Source organism: Salvelinus alpinus, chromosome 17 (genome assembly GCF_045679555.1).
Source record: "Salvelinus alpinus chromosome 17, SLU_Salpinus.1, whole genome shotgun sequence".
NCBI classification, from domain to species: Eukaryota; Metazoa; Chordata; class Actinopteri; order Salmoniformes; family Salmonidae; genus Salvelinus; species Salvelinus alpinus.
This window is the reverse complement of record NC_092102.1, coordinates 1,075,404-1,099,921: the sequence shown is the minus strand read 5'-3', so window position 1 is coordinate 1,099,921 and position 24,518 is coordinate 1,075,404. Positions and strand designations below refer to the sequence as shown.

Genomic DNA, 24,518 nt, shown 5'->3' with positions numbered 1-24,518 from the left:
CTTTGACTGACAGAGTGAAGAAATATATCATTTGATAGATGAACTGGCATGCTAAATGCCTGCAACTGCTTTTAGAAGTTGACTTTTCAACTGCACTCGACTTCAAACAAAGGGAGGGGGCATGCGGTGGGGAGACCGGTGACAGCCTTCTGTTATCATTGAGACTCCGGGTTTGCTTAGTGAGCAGGAACGGCACAGCTGGGGCTAGCATGACTTGGTACATGGAATCCCTGATGTCTGCTGCTTTAGTAGGACGTCTTGATGAAACACCCTGGTGCAACCACACCTGACAAGGATAAGGGACAGGTTGTATAATGAATCTGGAAGAAAATGAACTTCCTCATATGATGACAATGAATCTGAACGGTCCTACAAGGGGAAGGAGATAAGAACGACACATCTCAGTGTATATGGATCTGTGTACGCCTATGCCATAGAGAGAATGATGCTTAAATCCAAGATGATACATAGACAATATGTCAAGCCACATTCGTACTGTATCTATCTATACTTCAACAGTTGTCAGAGTCCCCACAGACCCCACCAAGGAGGCAGCTAAAGCAAACCAACCATATTTCTGTCACGTCCTGACCATAGAGAGTCCTTATTTTCTATGGTAGAGTAGGTCAGGGCGTGACTGGGGGGTTAGTCTAGTTTATTATTTCTATGTGGGGTTCTAGGTTTGTTTTTCTATGTTGGTGATTGTGTATGATTCCCAGTTAGAGGCAGCTGGTAATTGTTGTCTCTAATTGGGGATCATATTTAGGTAGCCTTTTTCCACCTGTGTTTATGGGATATTGCACGTAGCATCTCTGTAGCATCGGTTCGTTGTTAGTTTATTGTTTATTTGTTTTTGTCTTTGCTAAGTTTCACTTTCTAAATAATAATGTGGAACTCAACATCCGCTGCGCCTTGGTCCGACATTTATTCTAACGAACGTGACAATTTCATTAGGTGCTGTTGTGTGCAGGCTCATTAAATCCGGACACTGTGGGGAGCATAATAATGAAAGTAATCGGGTGCAATATCTACATGGTGCTAATGAAAGAAACAAAACAAGGAGACAAATAAATATATAAACAAAGAAATCACAATACAAATGAGTCCTAGTCGTCTGAGGCTATTAACATTTGTATTTATTTTTTAATAACAGAAATATATAGTTAGTCTGTAGAGCGGTAGTGGATCGTGGTGAAGTATAGTCGAGCGGGATGCCGTGAGACACATATTAGGTAATTATGATGCCAGGGTTGAACAATGAACGAGTGAGGGCCTGTGGCACACCGATAAGCAGCGTGAAGATGAGAGGGGCTGGCCAGCCCTCCCGTGGCTGCACTACTGCATATTTTAGCATTGAGATCAGGCCCAGGAAATGCAATTATACTGTACATGCTTTAGGAGGGAGAGGAAAGCACATTAGGAAGGTAGGAAAGCACATTAGGAAGGAAGGAAAGGAAAATGAGATGCCCTCGTGGATCTACTAGCTCCGGGGAAGCACAACTGCGGAAGTGAATGGTTTCCACCTGTCTTTACCAATGACTTTAAGAGACTGAATAGGAGAAAAGGAGGTTGGGGGATGTATACACAAATAAAATAAAAATTATTATCTGTGGGCTTTCTTCTCTAAACGATGCCTGTGTTTCCAGTGTTTTAACAAAGTTTTTTTTTTGTCCGAAAACACCTACTGCCTTTCCTCTTAGCGATGCGTTTCTTCTCCCTCTCTGAGATTTGTGCTCCTGAACGTTCCCGGGAGACGTTTCCAATTAGACACACGTCATTCTGCCTTGCCTTCTCCTCTGACATGTGGGACTGCCGCTTCTAAAGTGAGCATTAAGCGGCCTTTGAAGTTTGGGATATGAGACAGGGAGGCAGACAATAAGGCGTGTTAGCACGAGAGCTGACGACTTGACTGGTGAGCCCTGACAAACATAGCAGGAGCATTCTAGCAGGGTGTGCTAGTATCACATCCCTTTGCATCACTACTTCGTACTCAGGGGAACCTCAGACTCTGGCATCAACAAGGTCCGCAGCTAAAATTCCCCTGACAAGAAGCAAGATGATGTCTGCCAGGGACAATAATTGATATTAAAGGCTAAGGATGGAGCTGAAGATAGAATTCCCTTTAAGAGAGACCGGAAAGGACCTAATTGACGTCGGGTGTGTGTGTGTGCGTCCGTTTGTGTGTATTCCGAACAGCAGGATGCTCACACTCCCCTCCTTGCGAACAGTGTGGGTTTACAGTACATACTGGTCTCAGCTCAGCTCCAGCCTCTGTTCTTCATGATGACTTAATTAGTTCTGGTGTTTTCTCAATAGTGTACAGTCATGGCCAAAAGTTGAGAATGACACACATATTAATTTTCACAAAGTCTGCTGCCTCAGCTTGAATGATGGCAATTTGCATATACTCCAGAATGTTATGAAGAGTGATCAGATGAATTGCAATTAATTGCCAAGTCCCTCTTTGCCATGCAAATGAACTGAATCCCCAAAAACATTTCCACTGCATTTCAGCCCTGCCACAAAAGGACCAGCTGACATCATGTCAGTGATTCTCTCATTAACACAGGTGAGAGTGTTGACAAGGACAAGGCTGGAGATCACTCTGTCATTATGATTGACTTCGAATAATAGACTGGAAGCTTCAAAAGGAGGGTGGTGTTTGGAATCATTGTTCTTCCTCTGTCAACCACCTGCAAGGAAACACGTGCCGTCATCATTGCTTTGCACAAAAGGGCTTCACAGGCAAGGATATTGCTGCCAGTAAGATTGCACCTAAATCAACCATTTATCGGATCATCAAGAACTTCAAGGAGAGTGGTTCAATTGTTGTGAAGAAGGCTTCAGGGCGCCCAAGAAAGTCCAGCAAGCGCCAGGACCGTCTCCTAAAGTTGATTCAGCTGAAGGATCGGGGCAACACCAGTACAGAGCTTGCTCAGGAATGGCAGCAGGCAGGTGTGAGTGCATCTGCATGCACAGTGAGGCGAAGACTTTTGGAGGATGGCCTGGTGTCAAGAAGGGCATCAAAGAAACCACTTCTCTCCAGGAAAAACATCAGGGACAGACTGATATTCCGCAAAAAGGTACAGGGATTGGACTGCTGAGTACTGGGGTAAAGTCATTTTCTCTGATGAATCCCCTTTCCGATTGTTTGGGGCATCTGGAAAAAAGCTTGTCCGGAGAAGACAAGGTGAGCGCTACCATCAGTCCTGTGTCATGCCAACAGTAAAGCATCCTGAGACCATTCATGTGTGGGGTTGCTTCTCAGCCAAGGGAGTGGGCTCACTCACAATTTTGCCTAAGAACACAGCCATGAATAAAGAATGGTACCAAAACATCCTCCGAGAACAACTTCTCCCAACCATCCAGGAACAGTTTGGTGACAAACAATGCCTTTTCCAGCATGATGGAGCACCTTGCCATAAGGCAAAAGTGATAACTAAGTGTCTCGGGGAATAAAACATAGATATTTTGGATCCATGGCCAGGAAACTCCCCAGACCTTAATCCCATTGAGAACTTGTGGTCAATCCTCAAGAGGCGGGTGGACAAACAAAACCCCACAAATTCTGATCAACTCCAAGCATTGATTATGCAAGAATGGGCTGCCATCAGTCAGGATGTGGCCCAGAAGTTAATTGACAGCATGCCAGGGCAGATTGCAGAGGTCTTGAAAAAGAAGGGTCAACACTGCAAATATTGACTCTGCATCAACTTCATGTAATTGTCAATAAATGCCTTTGACACTTATGAAATGCTTCTAATTATACTTCTGACAAAAATATCTAAAGACACTGAAGCAGCAAACTTTGTGGAAATTAATATTTGTGTCATTCTGAAAACTTTTTGCCACGACTGTACTTATCGAATATAGTTTGAATATATAATAACACAAAGATGATATTTGTTCCATAGTTTTCCTTTTATAGATGTATATTAGGAGGTATTGAGTTTGGTATCAAGTCATTCTAAATTATTCAGATGTGCCATTCCACTACATTTCCAAAATTGGTCCTGATGCTTTCCAAACAAAGTTTGCTAAATTTAGCTAATCTCATTTATTTAATTAATAGCTGATTGGGAGAGCATCAGCCCTCGCTCTCTTACACACAGAGCCCTCCAGGTGTAGAGTCAGAGAGTCCTGCTGCTAAACGATAGCTAGCTCAATTAATAAATCATTCAATTAATGTTACTAAATGATTTACCAAATCAAATCACATTTTATTTGTCACATAGATTAGGATAGAAAACACTCCAAAGTTTCCAAAACGGTCAAAATATTGTCTGTGAGTATAACAAAACTGTTTTTGCAGGCGAAAACCTGAGGAAATCTAACCCGGAAGTGTTCTTTTTTAAAATCTGTGTTTCATTTCCCGTCTTTCTTCCATTTAAAGGGGTATCAACCAGATTACTTTTCCAATGGTTTCCTCAGGCTGTGACCAGGCTTTAGACATAGTTTCAGGCTTTTATTTTGAAAAATGAACGAGATATTTCAAAACTAGTCAGGTGTCCTTTGATTAGTTCCTGCGGGCGAGAGGGGTAGCTCTCCATTTTATTTCTCTCTTTTATTGAATAGGTTACGGTCCGGTTGAAATATTATCGATTATGTATGCTAAAAACAACCTGAGGATTGATTATAAAAAACATTTGACATGTTCCTACAAACATTACGGATACTTTTTGGAATTTTGGTCGAACGGAACGAGGCTGTAGTTTTCTGAACATAACGCGCAATAAAAGTAATAAAAGTAATATTTATTGAACAAAAATAACATTTATTGTGTAACTGGGAGTCTCGTGAGTGCAAACATCCGAAGATTATCAAAGGTAAGCGATTCATTTTATTGCTTTTCTCACTTTCGTGACTATGCTAATTTGGGGCTAGCTGTTCTAGCATTGATTGATTAATTGATTGCTTTAGCTGTAAAGCATATTTTCAAAATCTGACATGATAGGTGGATTAACAACAAGCTAAGCTGTGTTTTGGTATATTTCACTTGTGATTGCATGATTATAAATATTTTTAGTAATATTTTGCGCCCTGCAATTCAGCGGTTGTTTAGGAAAATGATCCCGCTAAATGGATCCGTAGCGCAGAGAGGTTAAGAAAAGATTTACTAAATAAACGTAAGTAAAAAAATAAAATAGAATCAAAAAGTAATACAAGAAAATCACATAACAATAACGAGGCTATATACAGGGGGTACTGGTACAGAGTCAGTGCGCGGGGGTACAGGTTAGTCGAGGTAATATGTAAAGTGACTACGCACATAGATAATAAATAGCGAGTAGCAGCAGTGTAAAGACAAAGGCGGGGGTGTCCCAAAAAATTGTCAGGAGGGGACTAAGCACGAACCTTGAGGGGCCCCAGTGTTGAGGATCAGCGTGGCAGATGTGTTGTTGCCTACCCTTACCACCTGGGGCCAGCGAGTCTGGAAGTCCAGGATCCAGTTGCAGAGGGAGGTATTTAGTCCCAGGGACCTTAGCTTAGTGATGAGCTTTATGAGCACTATGGTGTTGAACGCTGAGCTGTAGTCAATTAACAGCATTCTCACATACAGTGGGGAGAACAAGTATTTGATACACTGCCGATTTTGCAGGTTTTCCTACTTACAAAGCATGTAGAGGTCTGTAATTTTTATCATAGGTACACTTCAACTGTGAGAGACGGAATCTAAAACAAAAATCCAGAAAATCACATTGTATGATTTTTAAGTAATTAATTTGCATTTTATTGCATGACATAAGTATTTGATCACCTACCAACCAGTAAGAATTCCGGCTCTCACAGACCTGTTAGTTTTTCTTTAAGAAGCCCTCCAGTTCTCCACTCATTACCTGTATTAACTGCACCTGTTTGAACTCGTTACCTGTATAAAAGACACCTGTCCACACACTCAATCAAACAGACTCCAACCTCTCCACAATGGCCAAGACCAGAGAGCTGTGTAAGGACATCAGGGATAAATTGTAGACCTGTACAAGGCTGGGATGGGCTACAGGACAATAGCCAAGCAGCTTGGTGAGAAGGCAACAACTGTTGGCACAATTATTAGAAAATGGAAGAAGTTCAAGATGACGGTCAATCACCCTCGGTCTGGGGCTCCATGCAAGATCTCACCTCGTGGGGCATCAATGATCATGAGGAATGTGAGGGATCAGCCCAGAACTACACGGCAGGACCTGGTCAATGACCTGAAGAGAGCTGGGACCACAGTCTCAAAGAAAACCATTAGTAACACACTACGCCGTCATGGATTAAAATCCTGCAGCGCACGCAAGGTCCCCCTGCTCAAGCCAGCGCATGTCCAGGCCCGTCTGAAGTTTGCCAATGACCATCTGGATGATCCAGAGGAGGAATGGGAGAAGGTCATGTGGTCTGATGATTCAAAAATAGAGCTTTTTGGTCTAAACTCCACTCGCCGTGTTTGGAGGAAGAAGAAGGATGAGTACAACCCCAAGAACACCATCCCAACCGTGAAGCATGGAGGTGGAAACATAATTCTTTGGGGATGCTTTTCTGCAAAGGGGACAGGACGACTGCACCGTATTGAGGGGAGGATGGATGGGGCCATGTATTGCGAGATCTTAGCCAACAACCTCCTTCCCTCAGTAAGAGCATTGATGATGGGTCGTGGCTGGGTCTTCCAGCATGACAACGACCCGAAACACACAGCCAGGGCAACTAAGGAGTGGCTCCGTAAGAAGTATCTCAAGGTCCTGGAGTGGCCTAGCCAGTCTCCAGACCTGAACCCAATAGAAAATCTTTGGAGGGAGCTGAAAGTCCGTATTGCCCAGCGACAGCCCCGAAACCTGAAGGATCTGGAGAAGGTCTGTATGGAGGAGTGGGCCAAAATCCCTGCTGCAGTGTGTGCAAACCTGGTCAAGAACTACAGGAAACGTATGATCTCTGTAATTGCAAACAAAGGATTCTGTACCAAATATTAAGTTCTGCTTTTCTGATGTATCAAATACTTATGTCATGCAATAAAATGCTATTTAATTACTTAAAAATCATACAATGTGATTTTCTGGATTTTTGTTTTAGATTCCGTCTCTCACAGTTGAAGTGTACCTATGATAAAAATTACAGACCTCTACATGCTTTGTAAGTAGGAAAATATGCAAAATCAGCAGTGTATCAAATACTTGTTCTCCCCACTGTAGGTGTTCCTTTTGACCAGATGGGAAAGGGCAGTGTGGAGTGCGATTGAGATTGCGTCATCTGTGGATCGGTTGGGGCAGTATGCGAATTGGAGGGGGTCTAGGGTTTCTGGCATGAAGGTGTTGATGTGAGCCATGACCAGCATTTCAAAGCTCTTCATGGCTACAGATGTGAGTGCTACGGGGCGGAATTAATTTAGGAAGGTTACCTTCGCTTTCTTGGGCAAAGGGACTATGGTGGTCTGTTTGAAACATGTAGGTATTACAGACTTGGTCAGGGAGAGGTTGAAAATGTCAGTGAAGACACTTGCCAGTTGGTCCGCGCATGCTTTGAGTACACGTCCTGGTAATCCATCTGGCCCCGCTGTTTTGTGAATGTTGACCTGTTTAAAGGTCTTGCTCAGCTGGTGCTCTCATGCATGCTTCAGTGTTGCCTGCCTCGAAGCGAGCATAAAAAGCATTTAGCTCATCTGGTAGGCTTGCATCACTGGGCAGCTCGCGGCTGGGTTTCCCTTCGTAGTCCGTAATAGTTTTCAAGCCCTACCACATACTGTGAAGAACCAGGTTGGAATCTGAATGCCCCTGAATTACCATATAGTAAATGACTCACCATCACTTAGTTCTGTTAAACAGGATCAGCACGCCATTTACTACACATTTACTGGTAATTTATAATCCATTATTAAGCTATTAAATAAATGCAAACACACAGTGATAAGACAAAATTAAATCACTGTGGATCTCGGCACTGTTTGCGCCCACCCTCATTCTAGCAAAATCCTTTTAAAATGAGAGCCCACCTTTATCTCCCCATAAGCCCATAGCCATAACCCTCCTTCATGGTTTTATCAGCAGGACCTAAACTGGAAAAACCTTCGGTCATGGACACTTAAGCAAAGTGCACCACTCTGGAGCCAGCAATCCAAGTAAAAAAGAAATGGTGCCTGCCTGAGTTTGTTGTGTGTTGCGAGGGTGTGTTTGTATGTGTGGAGCGTGTACGTGTGTGTACGACGAACAGCCGGTATGTGTGTGTGTCAGGGATGATGGGGTGCATCTATCATCTTTTTTTGCCTTTCCCTTCAGTTAGACTCTGCTCTTCCACTCAGAAGACAGATGGACCGTGGGCACTAAACACGGTCAGACGACCCCATTGACACCTCTAAACAATATAATGACCACACTGGAGTCACTAAATATCCCAAAATGGCCTTGCTGGGGACACTCAAACATTCCCCAAGAGAGCTTCAGTCAGGTCACAGGTGGCAAAGGGTTCTCTGGGCTTATGGTGTCAACTTCATCCATCATCAAGTGAAGGAGAAACCCAGAGAATCCCTGGAGCAATATTTCTGTTACACAGGAAACTGAAATATTCTTACTTGACTATTTACTCTAGGTAACTGAAGCATGCCCAGTAAAGTCCTAGCATTGTATATATTTCTGTGTCATGACTACAACACAAAGCATATTGCCAGATTGTGGCAGAGGTGGGATCCGTATTGCTGTATCTCTCCCATTAAGGAGGAAAAATGACTAAGGCAAGGAGTTTTTCATGATCACAGTCACCTGACAATGATCCTACCTACAGGATGGGAGCTGTTGAATGTTCTCAGAACATCATTTAAACTGCCACCTGAAGGAGAGGAATGACAGATTTATTTAATTTAACAACAATACATGATAGCAACTACCGGCACACTCTGTTAACGAGGTTAAATCAATTGTTACAAAACCCATAACTAGCCTATAGATATTGTTGCACTCGCTTTGTCTAGGGGTCCTAGGCCTAGTTACATGGTCTGTAACCTGAATGAATGTGTGCATTTATGTGAGAACTCTGTATTTGAGGACCGTGTTGGATGCACATGTTCCCAGGGAGACAGCAATCTTACCTTGGTCCAGAGCTCTAGCAGTACTACTATTACCTCGCTCTCATGACTTCTTGTTCAGCCAGTCTAAGCGGATTAGTATTTTCTCAGTGGGTGACGAAATATATATTTGTACAAAAATACCAAAGGAGGTGCAAGCTTGGAGAGGAAAGCCCATAAAATTGTCAGAGACTCCAGTCACCCAAGTCATAGACTGTTTTCTCTGCTACCGCACAGCAAGCAGTACTGGAGCGCCAAGGCTAGGACCAAAAGGCTCCTACCCCCAAGCCATAAGACTGTTGAACAATTAATCAAAAGGCCACTGGACTATTTACATTGACCCCCCCCCTCGCTGTTTATTATCTATGCATAGTCACTTCACCCCTACCTACATGTACAAATCACCTCAATTAACCTGTACCCCCGCACACTGACTCGGTACTGGTACCCCCTGCATATAGCCTCGTTATTGTTGTTATTGTGTTACTTTTTATTTATTTTTTAACTTTAGTTTATTTGGTAAATATTTTCTTAACTCTTCTTGAACTGCACTGTTGGTTAAGGGCTTGTAAGAAAGCATTTCACTGTAAGGTCTACACTTGTTGTAGTTGGAGCATGTGACAAATAAAGTTAGATTTGAAGCTGGGACACTGACTGACAATCTCCTTAATTGGCAACACCCGATGTGCTTATCAACCAGGCTCAGCACCTGGACAAAGTTGCTGGTGCCCCCTTGGGGAATGGAGTGTGGAAATGGTAGTGAGCTGTAGTGTGCTGTTCAAACTACAGTACCTAACCTATTCCATAACACAATATGCTCAATTAGCCTACACATGCACACCAGCCGCATGTGGCCTCAATTCACCTTCCACTTATCAGCTATGCTAATCCCTGAAACATGTTTATGCACACAGCCACACACTACTGAACCTGTGAGCTAACAGTTCGCTTCCAAGACATTTACATACATTTATTGAGCCTGAAGACCAATATAGCAAAGGAAAGTTTAACATCCCTGTTCAGCAGACTAACAGAATGAAAGTCACAGCCCCTCAGGCGAAAATAGCCTCAGTGCATTCAGAAAGTATTCAGACCCCACAACTTTTCCCCAATTTTGTTACATTACAGCCTTATTCTAAAAGCCTTATTACATCATCAAGCTACACACAATACCCCATAATGACAGAGCTAAAACAGACATTTTAGCAAATGTATTGTCATGACTCTCCTGGTCGAGGATCAAAGGCCTCAGATCAGCTTGGGAAATAGCTGACAACAACCAGACCCTCTTACCCACAGAAGAGGTGAAGGGAGGGTGGGCCGGTTTTGACACTTGGTTGTAAATTAGGCAGGAGGGGAATCTCTCCCTTTGCTCCTCAGTATTGGGAAAGGAATGTATTTTTTACAGAGACATTTTGCCGCCCAAAACTATAACACCCAAAGAGTGAACGTTGGAACAATATGTATAAGATAGGAATGTTAAGAATGGTCCATGGGGATCTAAATAATAATCCTGTCATGTTGCTTTTCAGTTTGTGATGTCATTAAAAACTGTATAATGAAAATACTGTAACTTAGGAAGGAAACACATTCAAGCTTTCAAGTTTCTATCCAATATGATGTTAATATAATATGAAGAACGATGAAACTATTTTTGTTAACATATTAATGTGATTTTATTTTTCTAATGAGATAATGGTTTTTCATGTCCGTTGCACATTAACTAAGCGACGCCCCCTAATGAGGTCAGAAGAGCTTGTCAGTGTGATGGAACTGCGTTTCCGACCAGAGTGCTTAAAAGGATTCACTAAGAATGAACATATCAGACCAGCAGATGGACAGTGTGAGCTGAATGTTACGAATGGTTGAAACTCTAAGACTCAACACGAGGTGAGAAGATAAGCTCATCTATCAGACCAGAAAAGCGTGGAGCGTTGGCCACATGTTGAAATGGTTAGAAACTCTGAAACTCTCAACATGAGTGAAGATAGACTAGACCAGAACATTTGACAGTCTGCAGCTGTGCATGTAAAGTGGTCTAAAACTTGACTATCTACCTGAGAAAGGAAGGAGAAGATCCCATCCCAGACAATCATTTGAGCATCTAAAGAAACATCCACTATAAACCAGAACAACTAAGAAGGACTTTGTGACCTCTGGTGGACAACCAGAGCCTTACACTCATCAAGCCACTTCCATAGAAGGATCGATTGGTTTCAGAGAGACGAAGGACAAAGACATCTACACGTAAATACATTACATTCCTTACCCCAAATGGACGATGGTTCATGAGCAAAGTATTATTATTACTTTAAGGGTAGATTCCAAATGTACGTTAAGTTTGACTCTCTTTGCCTCTCCCTCTCTTTATCTACCCCTCCCTCTCCATGTGTGTAACAAGCTGTCATATCTTGTCAGTCCACTAGGGACTTTTGTCTAAAGTAATTGTGAATGTGTATTCTGTGTTATTATTTAGTTAGTTAGTAAATAAATGATTAAATCAATTTGCGTAGTACTGAATAATCAGAAAGGCTGGGGTTCTTGTGGATTCAAGAAGTCTGCGACGTTCAGAATGAGACTGATGAGGTAATGATTAACAGGTGACTGTTATTGATGTAAGAGATATCTACATATCTTCTAGAGTTAATTCGGGAGATGGTAACTTGTTAAACAACTTTTCCCGTGGTGCCCAAAATTCCTAATGAGCTAATTGCTACATGATTAATTGAAATCATCTGGCAATTAAACATAGTTGATTCGATAAATAACAGTCATCACGTTAATGAAAGTCACGTCACGACATTATAAATAAAATATACAGAAATACATTATTTACAAAAGTATTGGTGGTTTCAAACTTCTTCCATTTAAGAATGATGGAGGCCACTGTGTTCTTGGGGAACTTCAATGCTGCAGACATTTTTTGGTACCTTTCCACAGATCTGTGCCTCGACACAATCCTGTCTCAGAGCTCATAGCTTGATCTGTTCCTTCGACCTCATAGCTTGGTTTTTGCTCTGACATGCAATGTCAACTGTGGGACTTATATAGACAGGTGTGTGCCTCCAATCAAGTTGTAGAAACATTTCATGGATGATCAATGGAAACAGAATGCACGTGAGCTCAATTTCGAGACTCATTGCAAACGGTCTGAATACTTGTAATACTTGTAAATACGGTATTTCTGTATAATGTTTTTAATACATTTGCTAACATTTCCAAACACCTGTTTTTGCTTTGTAATTATGGGGTATTGTGTGTAGATTGATGAGGATTTTAAAAATCCATTTTAGAATAAGGCAGGGGGTCTGATTACTTTCCGAATGCACTATATGTAGAGTGTACAGTGAATAAACATGTGAAAACACACATAGCACGAAAGCAACACTGTCACACATACACACTGCTCTATCTCCCTGGGCAGGGGTGTTCTATCTTCCTGGTCAAGTCTTAACTCAGGCTAGATGTTCACTGGATGTGCTACCTTGTCCCGGACCTGCTGTTTAGGACTCTCTCTCTACCGCATCTGCTGTCTCTAACTCTGAATGATCAGCTATGAAAAGCAAACTGACATTTACTCCTGAGGTGCAGTCCTGTTGCACCCTCTACAACCACTGTGATTATTATTATCACGTGACCCTGCTGGTCATCTATGAACGTTTGAACATCGTGGCCATGTTCTGTTATAATCTCCACCCGGCACAGCCAGAAGAGGACTGGCCACCCCTCAGAGCCTGGTTCCTCTCTAGGTTTCTAGGGAGTTTCTAGGGAGTTTTCTAGGGAGTTTTCCCTAGCCACCGTGCTTCTACATCTGCATTGCTTGCTGTTTGGAGTTTTAGGCTGGGTTTCTGTACAGCACTTTGTGACATCGGCTGATGGAAAAAGGGCTTTATGAATATTTTGATTGATTGAAATCAATTTGATTGATGAGATAATATAATGGCAGTGGTGCACTTTCCAACAAAAAATACCATTAAACATTTACATTTTTGTCATTTAGCAGACGCTCTTAACTAGTGCATACATTTTCATACCACTGTCACAGTGGTGTAATACTCGAGAACAGACTGGTCTTGAGTCCGGTCTCGAGACCACATATTGAGTGTCTTGGTCTTGTCTCGGACTCGGATACATTTTGATTCGGTCTTGGGCAACGATAATTCCAAGACCATCATTTCGTCACGAGACCAGCGGAGCAGTAAACTCATAATTACCAACCCCAGTTCAGTCAACACATAAAACCGCTTCGCCAGGCCAAATACACACTTCCTTCATGCTACATTTATAAAGTATGCTTCCTACTTTACTCATAACGTTACTGTCCTTTACTTTTGTTGAAAAATATCCTCAAACCTTGTCGCACTTGTCAGAATTTTCTTGCTCCACTAGTAGGGGAGACTGGGGCAAATTTGAGAACATTTTACATATTTTGTCGTTTTATCTATAATTTGACACCAGTTTTGTTTAGTGATAATTTGTAGAGCTAAATTTCTTTTTTACAAATTTGAATGGCTAAAGAATCTATATGTTCGACTGAAATATTAACACTGAAATACTGTACATTTTGAGCTCTTATTATTGTGGTGATCTGACATAATTACAATCATGGTCTTGACTCAGACTCGATTAGCTCCCGTCTTTGTCTTGGCTCGGTCTCACTTTCGGTGGTCTTGAACACAACACTGCAATGTCCTCCGTCACATTCTGTCAATGATGTCCCTCCTATAAATCTCCCTGGGGTGTATGATCACGTTGAGAAAAAATGGGTTCAATTAAAGGAGGATAATATCTGCAGAAGGGAGTAGTCGGAGGAAAGAGTATCACAGCTTGGATGGAGGGAGAAACAGAAGGAATAGGCGTGAAGATCCATAAAGGGAAGAGTGGATGGTAGAAGGAGGAGAGTAAAATAAAGGATGGGGTTCAAATGTCAGCGAGAGCATCTGCATTGCTGATCACACACGAGACGCGAGGCCTGAGAATTTGAAATGAAAGCTTTCATCACAAACCATGACCAACACAGAGGGAAAGAAGGAATCGGCTTAGCGAAGTGAAAACGTCAGGGATTGCATTGCGTTTAATTAATCCCGCTGCTTACACCGTATGGTGTGAGGAGGAACGGAAACATGCTCTGGTCTGCGGCTACACAGGGCTGAGAATCACCTCAGCCCCTTTAAAAGGCTTTGAATTCATTCATAATAGGAACACCAGGTCTAAACACAGACAGGTTAAGTAGAGAGGAATGAATAAGAATGATGTCTCGGACCCCCAAGCAGCATCACAAGACTCAGAACACTACTCAGCAGAAGACATTGAGGCAAGGTTTTCTCCTCTGCTCCACCACCAGATAATACAGTACATTACGCTACAAGTGCATGATATCCTCATGCTATGAATTATGAGTTTGAATGTCTGTATGCGTGCGTGTGTGTGTGTGTGTGCGTGTGCGTGTGCGTGTGCGTGTGCGTGTGAGGCGCACTTGTGTGTATTATCATGAAATAATTTGAGTGTGCAATTCTAACCTTTCTCAAATAATTCTGTAGCGTGTGTGTGTGTGTGTGTGTGTGTGTGTGTACTATGCCTTCTTCTGTATGAATGTGCCTCTGTGTGTGTGTGCGTGCATGCTTCTGTGTGTGTACCCTTTCAGCCACTTACCAGCTCAATGAGCTCCTGGTAGCACACCTGTCCATCCTCGTTGCTCTGCACCAGGGCGAACAGCATGTCCAGTTTGGAAGGGTCCAGCTGCAGCTCATGGTGCTCCACCAAACTGGTGAAGTTCTCCACTGCGATGAAACCGGTGTTGTCTGGGTCCAGCTGGCAAACACAACACAACAAACACTCAGTACAGGCTGACCAGAATAGTGCTGTTGATGATGATAGTAGTGCCTATTAGCAAGAATGGGCTCGATTCCATTCAAATACACTGAATTTGATTTTCATGGAAGATTTTTTTTAAATGATCGTGAATTTAAAAGGGAATTGACCTCATCCCTGAGTATTAGAGTGATTCTCTTTCTTTACCTCCCGTTATACATAATCATAATGCATCTTATGTGCTGTACTTTTTTTTAAAGCACATCGCACTCAATAAGCAGCAGTGCTGTAGAGAGATACTGTATGGATGAGTCTTCATGAGTGCATCAGTAATCCCCTGGTCACATACATTTCCTAGGTGGCAAAGGTAAAATCAAGTCAAATATTATTTGTCATATGCTTTGTAAACAGTCTCTCTGTCACGATCGTGTGGAGGAGAGACGGACCAAAACGCAGCATGTGGAAAATAAGCCATCTTCTTTTATTATAACGACGAAGATGAACATGAAACGAAACACTTATACAAACTATACAAAAACAACAAACGACCGTGAAGCTACAAACGCAAGTGCACACAAACTACTTACGTTCAACATAGACAATTCCCCACAAACAGCTAAAGCCTATGGTTGCCTTAAATATGGCTCCCAATCAGAGACAACAATAACCAGCTGTCTCTAATTGAGACCCAATTCAGGCAACCATAGACTTTCCTAGATACCTACACTCAACCATAGACACAGCTAGACTACTATACAAAACATAAACCCAACTACTCTAATAAACCCCCTAAACCTTACAACCACCCTAGACACTACAAAAAACACATACATTCCCCATGTCACACCCTGACCTAACTAAAATAATTAAGAAAACAAAGAATACTAAGGCCAGGGCGTGACATAACCCCCCCCTTAAGGTGCGAACTCCGGGCGCACCAGCACATAGTCTAGGGGAGGGTCTGGGTGGGCGTCCGTCCACGGCGGCGGCTCCGGCACTGGTCGTGGTCCCCACCCCACCATAGTCACTACCCGCTTTCTTAACCCCACTGGAATAAGGGGCAGCACCGGACTAAGGGGCAGCACCGGACTAAGGGGCAGCACCGGACTAAGGGGCAGCACCAGGATAAGGGACAGCACCAGGATAAGGGGCAGTACCAGGATAAGGGGCAGCACCGGGCTAAGAGGCAGCACCGGACTAAGGGGCAGTACCAGGATAAGGGACAGCACCAGGATAAGGGACAGCACCAGGATAAGGGGCAGTACCAGGATAAGGGGCAGCACCAGGATAAGGGGCAGCCCCAGGATAAGGGGCAGCTCCGGACTGAGGTACGGCAGCACCGGACTGAAGGGCAGCACCGGACTGAAGGGCAGCACCGGACTGAATGGCGGATCCTGGCTGGCTGGCTGGCGGATCCTGGCTGGCCGGCTCTGGCGGATCCTGGCTGGCCGGCTCTGGCGGATCCTGGCTGGCCGGCTCTGGCGGATCCTGGCTGGCCGGCTCTGGCGGATCCTGGCTGGACGGCTCATGGCTGACTGACGGATCTGGCTGCTCATGGCTGGCTGATGGATCTGGCTGCTCATGGCTGGCTGACGGATCTGGCTGCTCATGGCTGGCTGGCGGCTCTGGCAGATCCTGTCTGGTTGGCGGCTCTGGCAGATCCTGTCTGGTTGGCGGCTCTGGCAGATCCTGTCTGGTTGGCGGCTCTGGCAGATCCTGTCTGGTTGGCGGCTCTGGCAGATCCTGTCTGGTTGGCGGCTCTAGCGGCTCCTTACTGACTAACGGCTCTGACGGCTCGGGACAGACGGGCGGCTCTAACGGCTCGGGACAGACGGGCGGCTCTAATGGCTCGGGACAGACGGATGGCTCAGACGGCACTGGGCAGACGGATGGCTCAGATGGCGCTGGGGAGACGGATGGCTCAGATGGCGCTGGGGAGACGGACGGCTCAGATGGCGCTGGGGAGACGGACGGCTCAGATGGTGCTGAGGAGACGGACGGCTCAGATGGCGCTGAGGAGACGGACGGCTCAGATGGCGCTGGGGAGACGGATGGCTCAGATGGCGCTGGGGAGACGGATGGCTCAGATGGCACTGGGCAGACGGATGGCTCTGGCCGGATGAGGCGCACTGTAGGCCTGGTGCGTGGTGCCGGAACTGGAGGCACCGGGCTAAGGACACGCACCTTCACGCTAGTGCGGGGAGAAGGAACAGGGCATACCGGACCCTGGAGACGCACATTAGGCCTAGTGCGTGGTGCCGGAACTGGTGGTACCGGGCTGGGGACACGCATCTCAGGGCTAGTGCGGGGAGAAGGAACAGGGCATACTGGACCCTGGGGACGCACATTAGGCCTAGTGCGTGGTGCCGGAACTGGTGGTACCGGGCTGGGGACACGCATCTCAGGGCTAGTGCGGGGAGAAGGAACAGGGCATACCGGACCCTGGAGACGCACATTAGGCCTAGTGCGTGGTGCCGGAACTGGTGGTACCGGGCTGGGGACACGCATCTCAGGGCTAGTGCGGGGAGAAGGAACAGGGCATACTGGACCCTGGGGACGCACATTAGGCCTAGTGCGTGGTGCCGGAACTGGTGGTACCGGGCTGGGGACACGCATCTCAGGGCTAGTGCGGGGAGAAGGAACAGGGCATACTGGACCCTGGGGACGCACATTAGGCCTAGTGCGTGGTGCCGGAACTGGTGGTACCGGGCTGGGGACACGCATCTCAGGGCTAGTGCGGGGAGCAGCAACAGGACGCACAGGACTCTGGGAACACACAGGAAGCTTGGTGCGTGGTACCAGACTGGAGACACGCACCATAGGGCTAGTACGTGGAGGAGGAACAGGGCACACTGGACTCTCGAGGCGCACTATAGGCCTGGTGCGTGGTACCGGTACTGGTGGTACCAGGCTGAGGGCACGCACCTCAGGAAGAGTGCGGGAAGAAGGAACAGTGCGTACAGGGCTCAGGAGACACACAGGAGGCTTCCCAACCTTACCTGGTTGTATGCTCCCCCATATCAACATCTCTCTCTCTTCGCTCTCCTCCAATAACACCAACAACTCCTCAAATGTCTCATAATCTCCCATCCTTTCACTTTCCTCCAATCTGTCCAATAACTCCTCCACATTCTCCGACTCATACCTTCGTTTAGCCAACTGCTCCTGATGGTAAGCACGGGGAACTGGCTCAATTCTCCCACTTGACCCAGCCACACTCCCCGTGTGCCCTCCCCCAAGAAAATTTTGGGGTAGCCTCTCGGGCTTCCAGCCACTCTGCCTTGATTTACGCTGCTTGGTCCCATGTTGGTGGGGAATTCTGTCACGATCGTGTGGAGGAGAGACGGACCAAAACGCAGCATGTGGAAAATAAGCCATCTTCTTTTATTATAACAACGAAGATGAACATGAAACGAAACACTTATACAAACTATACAAAAACAACAAACGACCGTGAAGCTACAAACGCAAGTGCACACACAAACTACTTACGTTCAACATAGACAATTCCCCACAAACAGCTAAAGCCTATGGTTGCCTTAAATATGGCTCCCAATCAGAGACAACAATAACCAGCTGTCTCTAATTGAGACCCAATTCAGGCAACCATAGACTTTCCTAGATACCTACACTCAACCATAGACACAGCTAGACTACTATACAAAACATAAACCCAACTACTCTAATAAACCCCCTAAACCTTACAACCACCCTAGACACTACAAAAAACACATACATTCCCCATGTCACACCCTGACCTAACTAAAATAATTAAGAAAACAAAGAATACTAAGGCCAGGGCGTGACACTCTCCCAACAGTGAGAGAACATGTTTAAATAATAGAAAGATAATGCGGAATAACACAATAACTTGGCTATATACACAGGGTACCAGTACCATGTCCACATGGATATATAGTCATTTATCGGCGTAGTAACAAACCCCCACCTTGAAACCCATGCGACCCCCCCCCCCAGAAATGATCAGCCCCTCAGCAACCTGCGCCACATCTATTTTTAACACACACACACACACACACACACACACACACACACACACACACACACACACACACACACACACACACACACACACACACACACACACACACACACACACACACACACACACACACACGCACACACACACGAACTCACACACACACACACACACACACACACACACACACACACACACACACGCACACACACACGAACTCACACACACACTGTCCATGACAAAAACTGTTCAAACTGTTCACACCTCTCTTGTTGGCAGAGAGAATTTTGCCCTTTTAAAGCTAATTTCATGCAATTCTACACATTTGGCCATGTCTTGTGTGTTCATATAAAAACTGCTAATGTACCACCAAATTTCAAAATTGCACCTTCTGCATTCAACTATTACAATTCTCAACAGTAATTCAAAAGCCAGACAGGATCTTAAAAATATATAACATTTCGTCCAGGAGGTCACCTATTGAGTAGGGCTGAACTATTCCATAGACAGCGGTCGACAGCAGAGACACAACAGACATGCCAGGACAATGGCGAGCAACAGAGCCAAGAGGGAAGAACATGACAATAAGAGCAGCATTAATTAAACCATATTGTCAGTGGGAACATCATTGGAAGAATCAGACCAGCCTTAAAAACAGAACACAAGCCAGCTGTATTTTTTCTATCTAATTAAATGGGCAGGCCTAAAGAAAATAACAGACTGGTAACAACACGCATTGGCAGGACTGATAACAAAGATGGGCCAACAGGTCCTTCTAATTGTACACCGTGATCTGAACACATTGTACCACTGAAATCCCACTGCTGACACCATATGTCATTGTACATACATTGTGTATTCTCTTTTTCTTTCATTTTTGGAGTTAGTGAGTTGGGTTCTACCACATTTGCATTTGTGGACAAATCATTGTGGTTTTCATGAATCACCACTCTCACTGTGAGGCCCCCATGGGTTATTACCGCTGATGCTTGCATGCCTCGGCCTCCCCGTAATTGATTTAAGCAGGGAGTGTCATAAAAATGCCAGAGTTTAGCATTCTGAAATAGTGCCTGGTTAAAAATGGCCCATAAAGTGTAGGGTGTGTATGTGTGTGTGGTGTACAGTGTCTGTGAGCCCGCATTCTAGTGTGTTTTTGTGTTTGTACTGTATCTATCCATCGTCGACTGCCTCTTTATTTATTTATATTAGATTTAATTTGTTTCGATGGCGCATTAATATCCTGTTCTAGTTTCTCTTTAGGCTGTCTAGCTGTGTCTGTGTTTCTGTGTCTGTGTTTCAAATAATGATAAAAGAGATTAAACCAACAGCTCCTTGTTGCTCTAGGGCCGAAAAGTGGTCTTTCAGCTGTTGCATCACTCTGGAGTCACCCACAGTGTGTATCATGTTGGTCTGTGTAAATACAGGAGGAGATCCTCTCATTCTGAATATAGATGGCTCCATGACTCAGTAGGCAGAGGCCATTCCCTGGCTGCCTCAGGAGGGTAGAGTGGTTCTATAAAACACTGAGCCTGCTACTGCCAGTCTCTACTGTAGCAGTCTCAAGGTTTACAGTTCGCCAGCTCAACTCAGGAACAAGGAAGATTCATCAGAAAATCCCTGGGAGTGTCTGATACAGTGTGTTTGTGTGTGTCGATCCCTCTCTCTCTGTGGAGTTCTTTTCCTCCTCCCCGGGACTGATTTCAGCAACGTTTACGGCTGTTTAATTGAACACAATTGCATTTCTACCGCTCACCTTCCCAAGGTCTCTTTTTACTTATTTATTAGTTAGGGGCAGGGTATTAGCAGTCAAATACTAGTGTGTTAGCTTTGATCATGCTTCGAGTCAGATGGTAGCATTTTTGCAGGGCCGGCTTTAGCCTTTTGGAGGCCCTAAGCGAGATTTTGTTGGGAGGCCCTCCACCTCGCGGCAAAACATTTTAGTGGCCCTGTAACGGCTGTCATATTCTTCCTCCTCCTCGGATGAGGAGAGGCGAGAAGGAAAAAATGCAGCGTAGGTGGAATACATGAATGATTTATTAAATCAAGACGAATACGTAACACACTTGAGAAATGACAAAACAAAAAACGATGTAGACCGACCTGAACATATGAACTTACATAAACACGAAGAACGCACGAACAGGTACAGACTAGAACAAACGAAACAGTCCCGTGTGGTACATATACAAACACGGAAGACAATCACTCACAAACAAACGGTGTGAACAGCCTACCTTAATATGGTTCTCAATCAGAGGAAACGTCAAACACCTGCCCCTAATTGAGAACCATATCAGGCAACACATTGAACCCAACATAGAAACACATAACATAGACTACCCACCCAGTTCATGTCCTGACCAACTAAACAAAGTTAAACAAAGGAAAATAAGGTCAGGAACGTGACAGGCCCCCCCTTTTGACGATGGGGAGACATATTTTTGTTTGAAAGTTAATTTTCATGCAAATGTTGCATGAGAAATGTTGGCAGTTTTAAAAACTATTTTCCTGCAATTCTACACATTTTGTAATGACTTATGCCATGTTAATATGATATCCGAGTGAGAATGACTAACAAAATCAAATGGGTCTCCCTGGAGGTCAGGGACCCTGGGCAAGTGCCCTGCGTGCCCAGTCAGTATTCGGCCATGATTACTACAAGTTTAGATAGCTTGCTAGACTACCAATATAAAAATTACTACCAATATAAAAATGGTTAGCGGACATGGCTAATTGAGTGACTGTCAGTGACTGACATAAGAGAAAAACTGCTGATGCACAAACAAATTTTGAAATTGCACCTTGTGTATTCTACTATTCTTACTCTCAGGCCGGGGCCCTAATTGACCGCTTATGTCGCTTATGCCTGGAACCGGCCCTGCATGTTTGCTCTGTTGATGCAAGCAACCAAATGGTATCAGCCTTCTGAAATGGCAGGGAGCTAACAGCAAATACTGTAAATTCTTGTGTTTTCACAATCACAGACAACTTTGTTGTGAAGCCATTTTTCATCCCAACAGGCAGGCACCCATACAAAAGTACAAACACAGACCGACACGAACACAAATACACACATGGACACACACACACATCAGTGATCTGAGCCATCTCCCTTCTCAGTCATCGCGAGAACGTATCACACACTGAGTAATATTGGCTGAATGCTGGGGCCCCTCGCTGGCTGGGCCTGACAGTCTTGAGCTTGGGAAGTGGCTTCCTGAAATGCGGCTAAAGCAAATGCATGTATGAGAATGAACCAAAAAAGAAAAAATGTCCCAGATCTATTTTGACTTAATCCCCTTACTGTGTGTTTCACAGAGGTTTGTTTAAACACAGCCTATTCTTCCCCTGGGGAGAGAAAGAAGGGTTGCAGATAAGGCCAACATTTTGCATAGGCTGAGTGTAGGGCACTAGGACGATAGGATGGGGAGAGAGGGAGGGAGGGAGGGAGAGAGGTGGAGGGAAGGAGGGAGGGAGATGGATACATTTGCAAGAAAAAGTATGTGAACCCTTTGGAAATATGTGGATTTCTGCATAAATTGGTCATAAAATTTGATCTGATCTTCATCTAGGTCACAACAATAGACAAACACAGTCTGCTTAAACTAATAACACACAAACAATTAAAACATTTTCATGTCTTTATTGAACACACCGTGTAAACATTCACACTGCAGGTTGCAAAAAGTATGTGAACCCTCGGATGTAAGAACTGGTTGACCCTCCTTTGGCAGCATAAACCTCAACCAAACGTTTTCTGTTGTTGTGGATCAGACCTGCATGGTCAGGAGGAATTTTGGATCATTCCTCTTTACAAAACTGTTTCATGTTTGGTGTGAACTGCTCTCGAGGTCATGCCACAGCATCTCAAATCGGGTTGAGGTCAGGACTGACTGGGCCACTCCAAAAGGCGTATTTTTTTTCTGTTGAAGCCATTCTGTTGTTGATTTACTTCTGTGATTTGGGTTGTTGTCCTGTTGTGTCACCCAACTTCTGTTGAGCTTCAATTGGCGGACAGATAGCCTAACACTCTCCTGCAAAATGGCTTGATAAACTTGGGAATTCCTTTTTCCGTCGATGATAGCAAGCTGTCCAGGGCCTGAGGAAGCAAAGCAGCCCCAAACCATGATGCTCCCTCCACCATACTTGGTGTGCTTGTTTGTGTGCTGTGCCTTTTTTTCTCCACACATAGTGTTGTGTGTTCCTTCCAAACAACTCAACTGTAGTTTCATCTGTCAACAGAATATTTTGCCAGTAGCACTGTGGAACATCAAGGTGCACTTTTGCAAACTTCAGACGTGCAGCAATGTTTTTTTTGGACAGCAGTGGCTTCTTCCGTGGTATCTTCCCATGAACACCATTCTTGTTTAGTGTTTTTACATATCGTAGACTCGTCAACGGAGGTGTTAGCATGTTCCAGAGATTTCTGTAAGTCTTTAGCTGACACTCTGATTCTTCTTAACCTCATTGAGCATTCTGCACTGTGCTCTTGCAGTCATCTTTGCAGGACGGCCACTCATAGGGAGAGTAGTATAACTTTAGTCCGTCCCCTCGCCCCTACCCGGGCGCGAACCGGGGACCCTCTGCACACATCAACAACAGTCACCCACGAAGCATCGTTACCCATCGCTCCACAAAAGCCGCGGCCCTTGCAGAGCAAGGGGAACCACTACTTCAAGGTCTCAGAGCAAGTGACGTCACCGATTGAAAGGCTATTAGCGCGCACCACCGCTAACTAGCTAGCCATTTCACATCCGTTACACTCACCCCCCTTTTAACCTCCTCCTTTTCCGCAGCAACCAGTGATCCGGGTCACGGCACCAATGTAACAGTATAACTTTAGTCCGTCCCCTCGCCCCTACCCGGGCACGAACCAGGGACCCTCTGCACACATCAACAACAGTCACCCACGAAGCATCGTTACCCATCGCTCCACAAAAGCCACGGCCCTTGCAGAGCAAGGGGAACCACTACTTCAAGGTCTCAGAGCAAGTGACGTCACCGATTGAAAGGCTATTAGCGCGCACCACCGCTAACTAGCTAGCCATTTCACATCCGTTACACTAGCAACAGTGCTGAACTTTTTCAGTGCTGAACTTTTAGACAATGTCTTACCGTGGACTAATGAACATCAATGCTTTTAGTGATACTTTTGTAACCCTTTCCAGCTTTATGCAAGTCAACAATTCTTAATCTTAGGTCTTCTGAGATCTCTTTGGTTCAAGGCATGGTTCACATCAGGCAACGCTCCTTGTGACTAGCAAACTCAAATTTTGTGAGTGTTTTTTATAGGGCAAGGCAGCTCTAACCAAAATCTACAATCTCGTCTCATTGATTCAACTCCAGGTTAGTTGACTCCTAACTCCAATTAGCTTTTGGAGAAGTCATTAGCCTAGGGGTTCACATACTTTTTCCCAAACTACACTGTGAATATTTAAATGATGTATTCAATATAGACAAGAAAAATACAATAATGTGTGATATTAGTTTAAGCACACTATGTTTGTCTATTGTTGTGACTTAGATAAAGATCAGATCAAATTTGATGACCAATTTATGCAGAAATCCAGGTCATTCCAAAGGGTTCACATACTTTTTCTTGCCACTGTATACAGAGAGCAGGGGAGAGAGAAAGACAATTGAATTGAGAAAAAGATGAGGAGAGAGAGAGAGAAATAG

The 24,518-nt window shown here is 44.6% G+C and overlaps 1 protein-coding gene across 2 annotated transcripts in view; it reads right to left on the bottom strand.

Moving 5' to 3' along the window:
* LOC139541925 (rhomboid-related protein 1-like) overlaps nucleotides 1-24,518 on the bottom strand; it is a 73,885-nt gene that overhangs the window by 39,967 nt on the left and 9,400 nt on the right. The window contains exons 1-2 of one of the 2 annotated variants that reach the window (XM_071346827.1): nucleotides 15,427-15,450; nucleotides 14,681-14,839 (exon numbers count right to left, since the gene is read on the bottom strand). In XM_071346827.1, the coding sequence (XP_071202928.1) occupies nucleotides 14,681-14,839; nucleotides 15,427-15,435 (168 nt within the window). In that variant the 5' untranslated portion in view covers nucleotides 15,436-15,450. Of the gene's footprint in view, nucleotides 1-14,680; nucleotides 14,840-15,426; nucleotides 15,451-24,518 lie in introns of those variants that run through there. The other variant, XM_071346825.1, reaches the window with a different exon arrangement.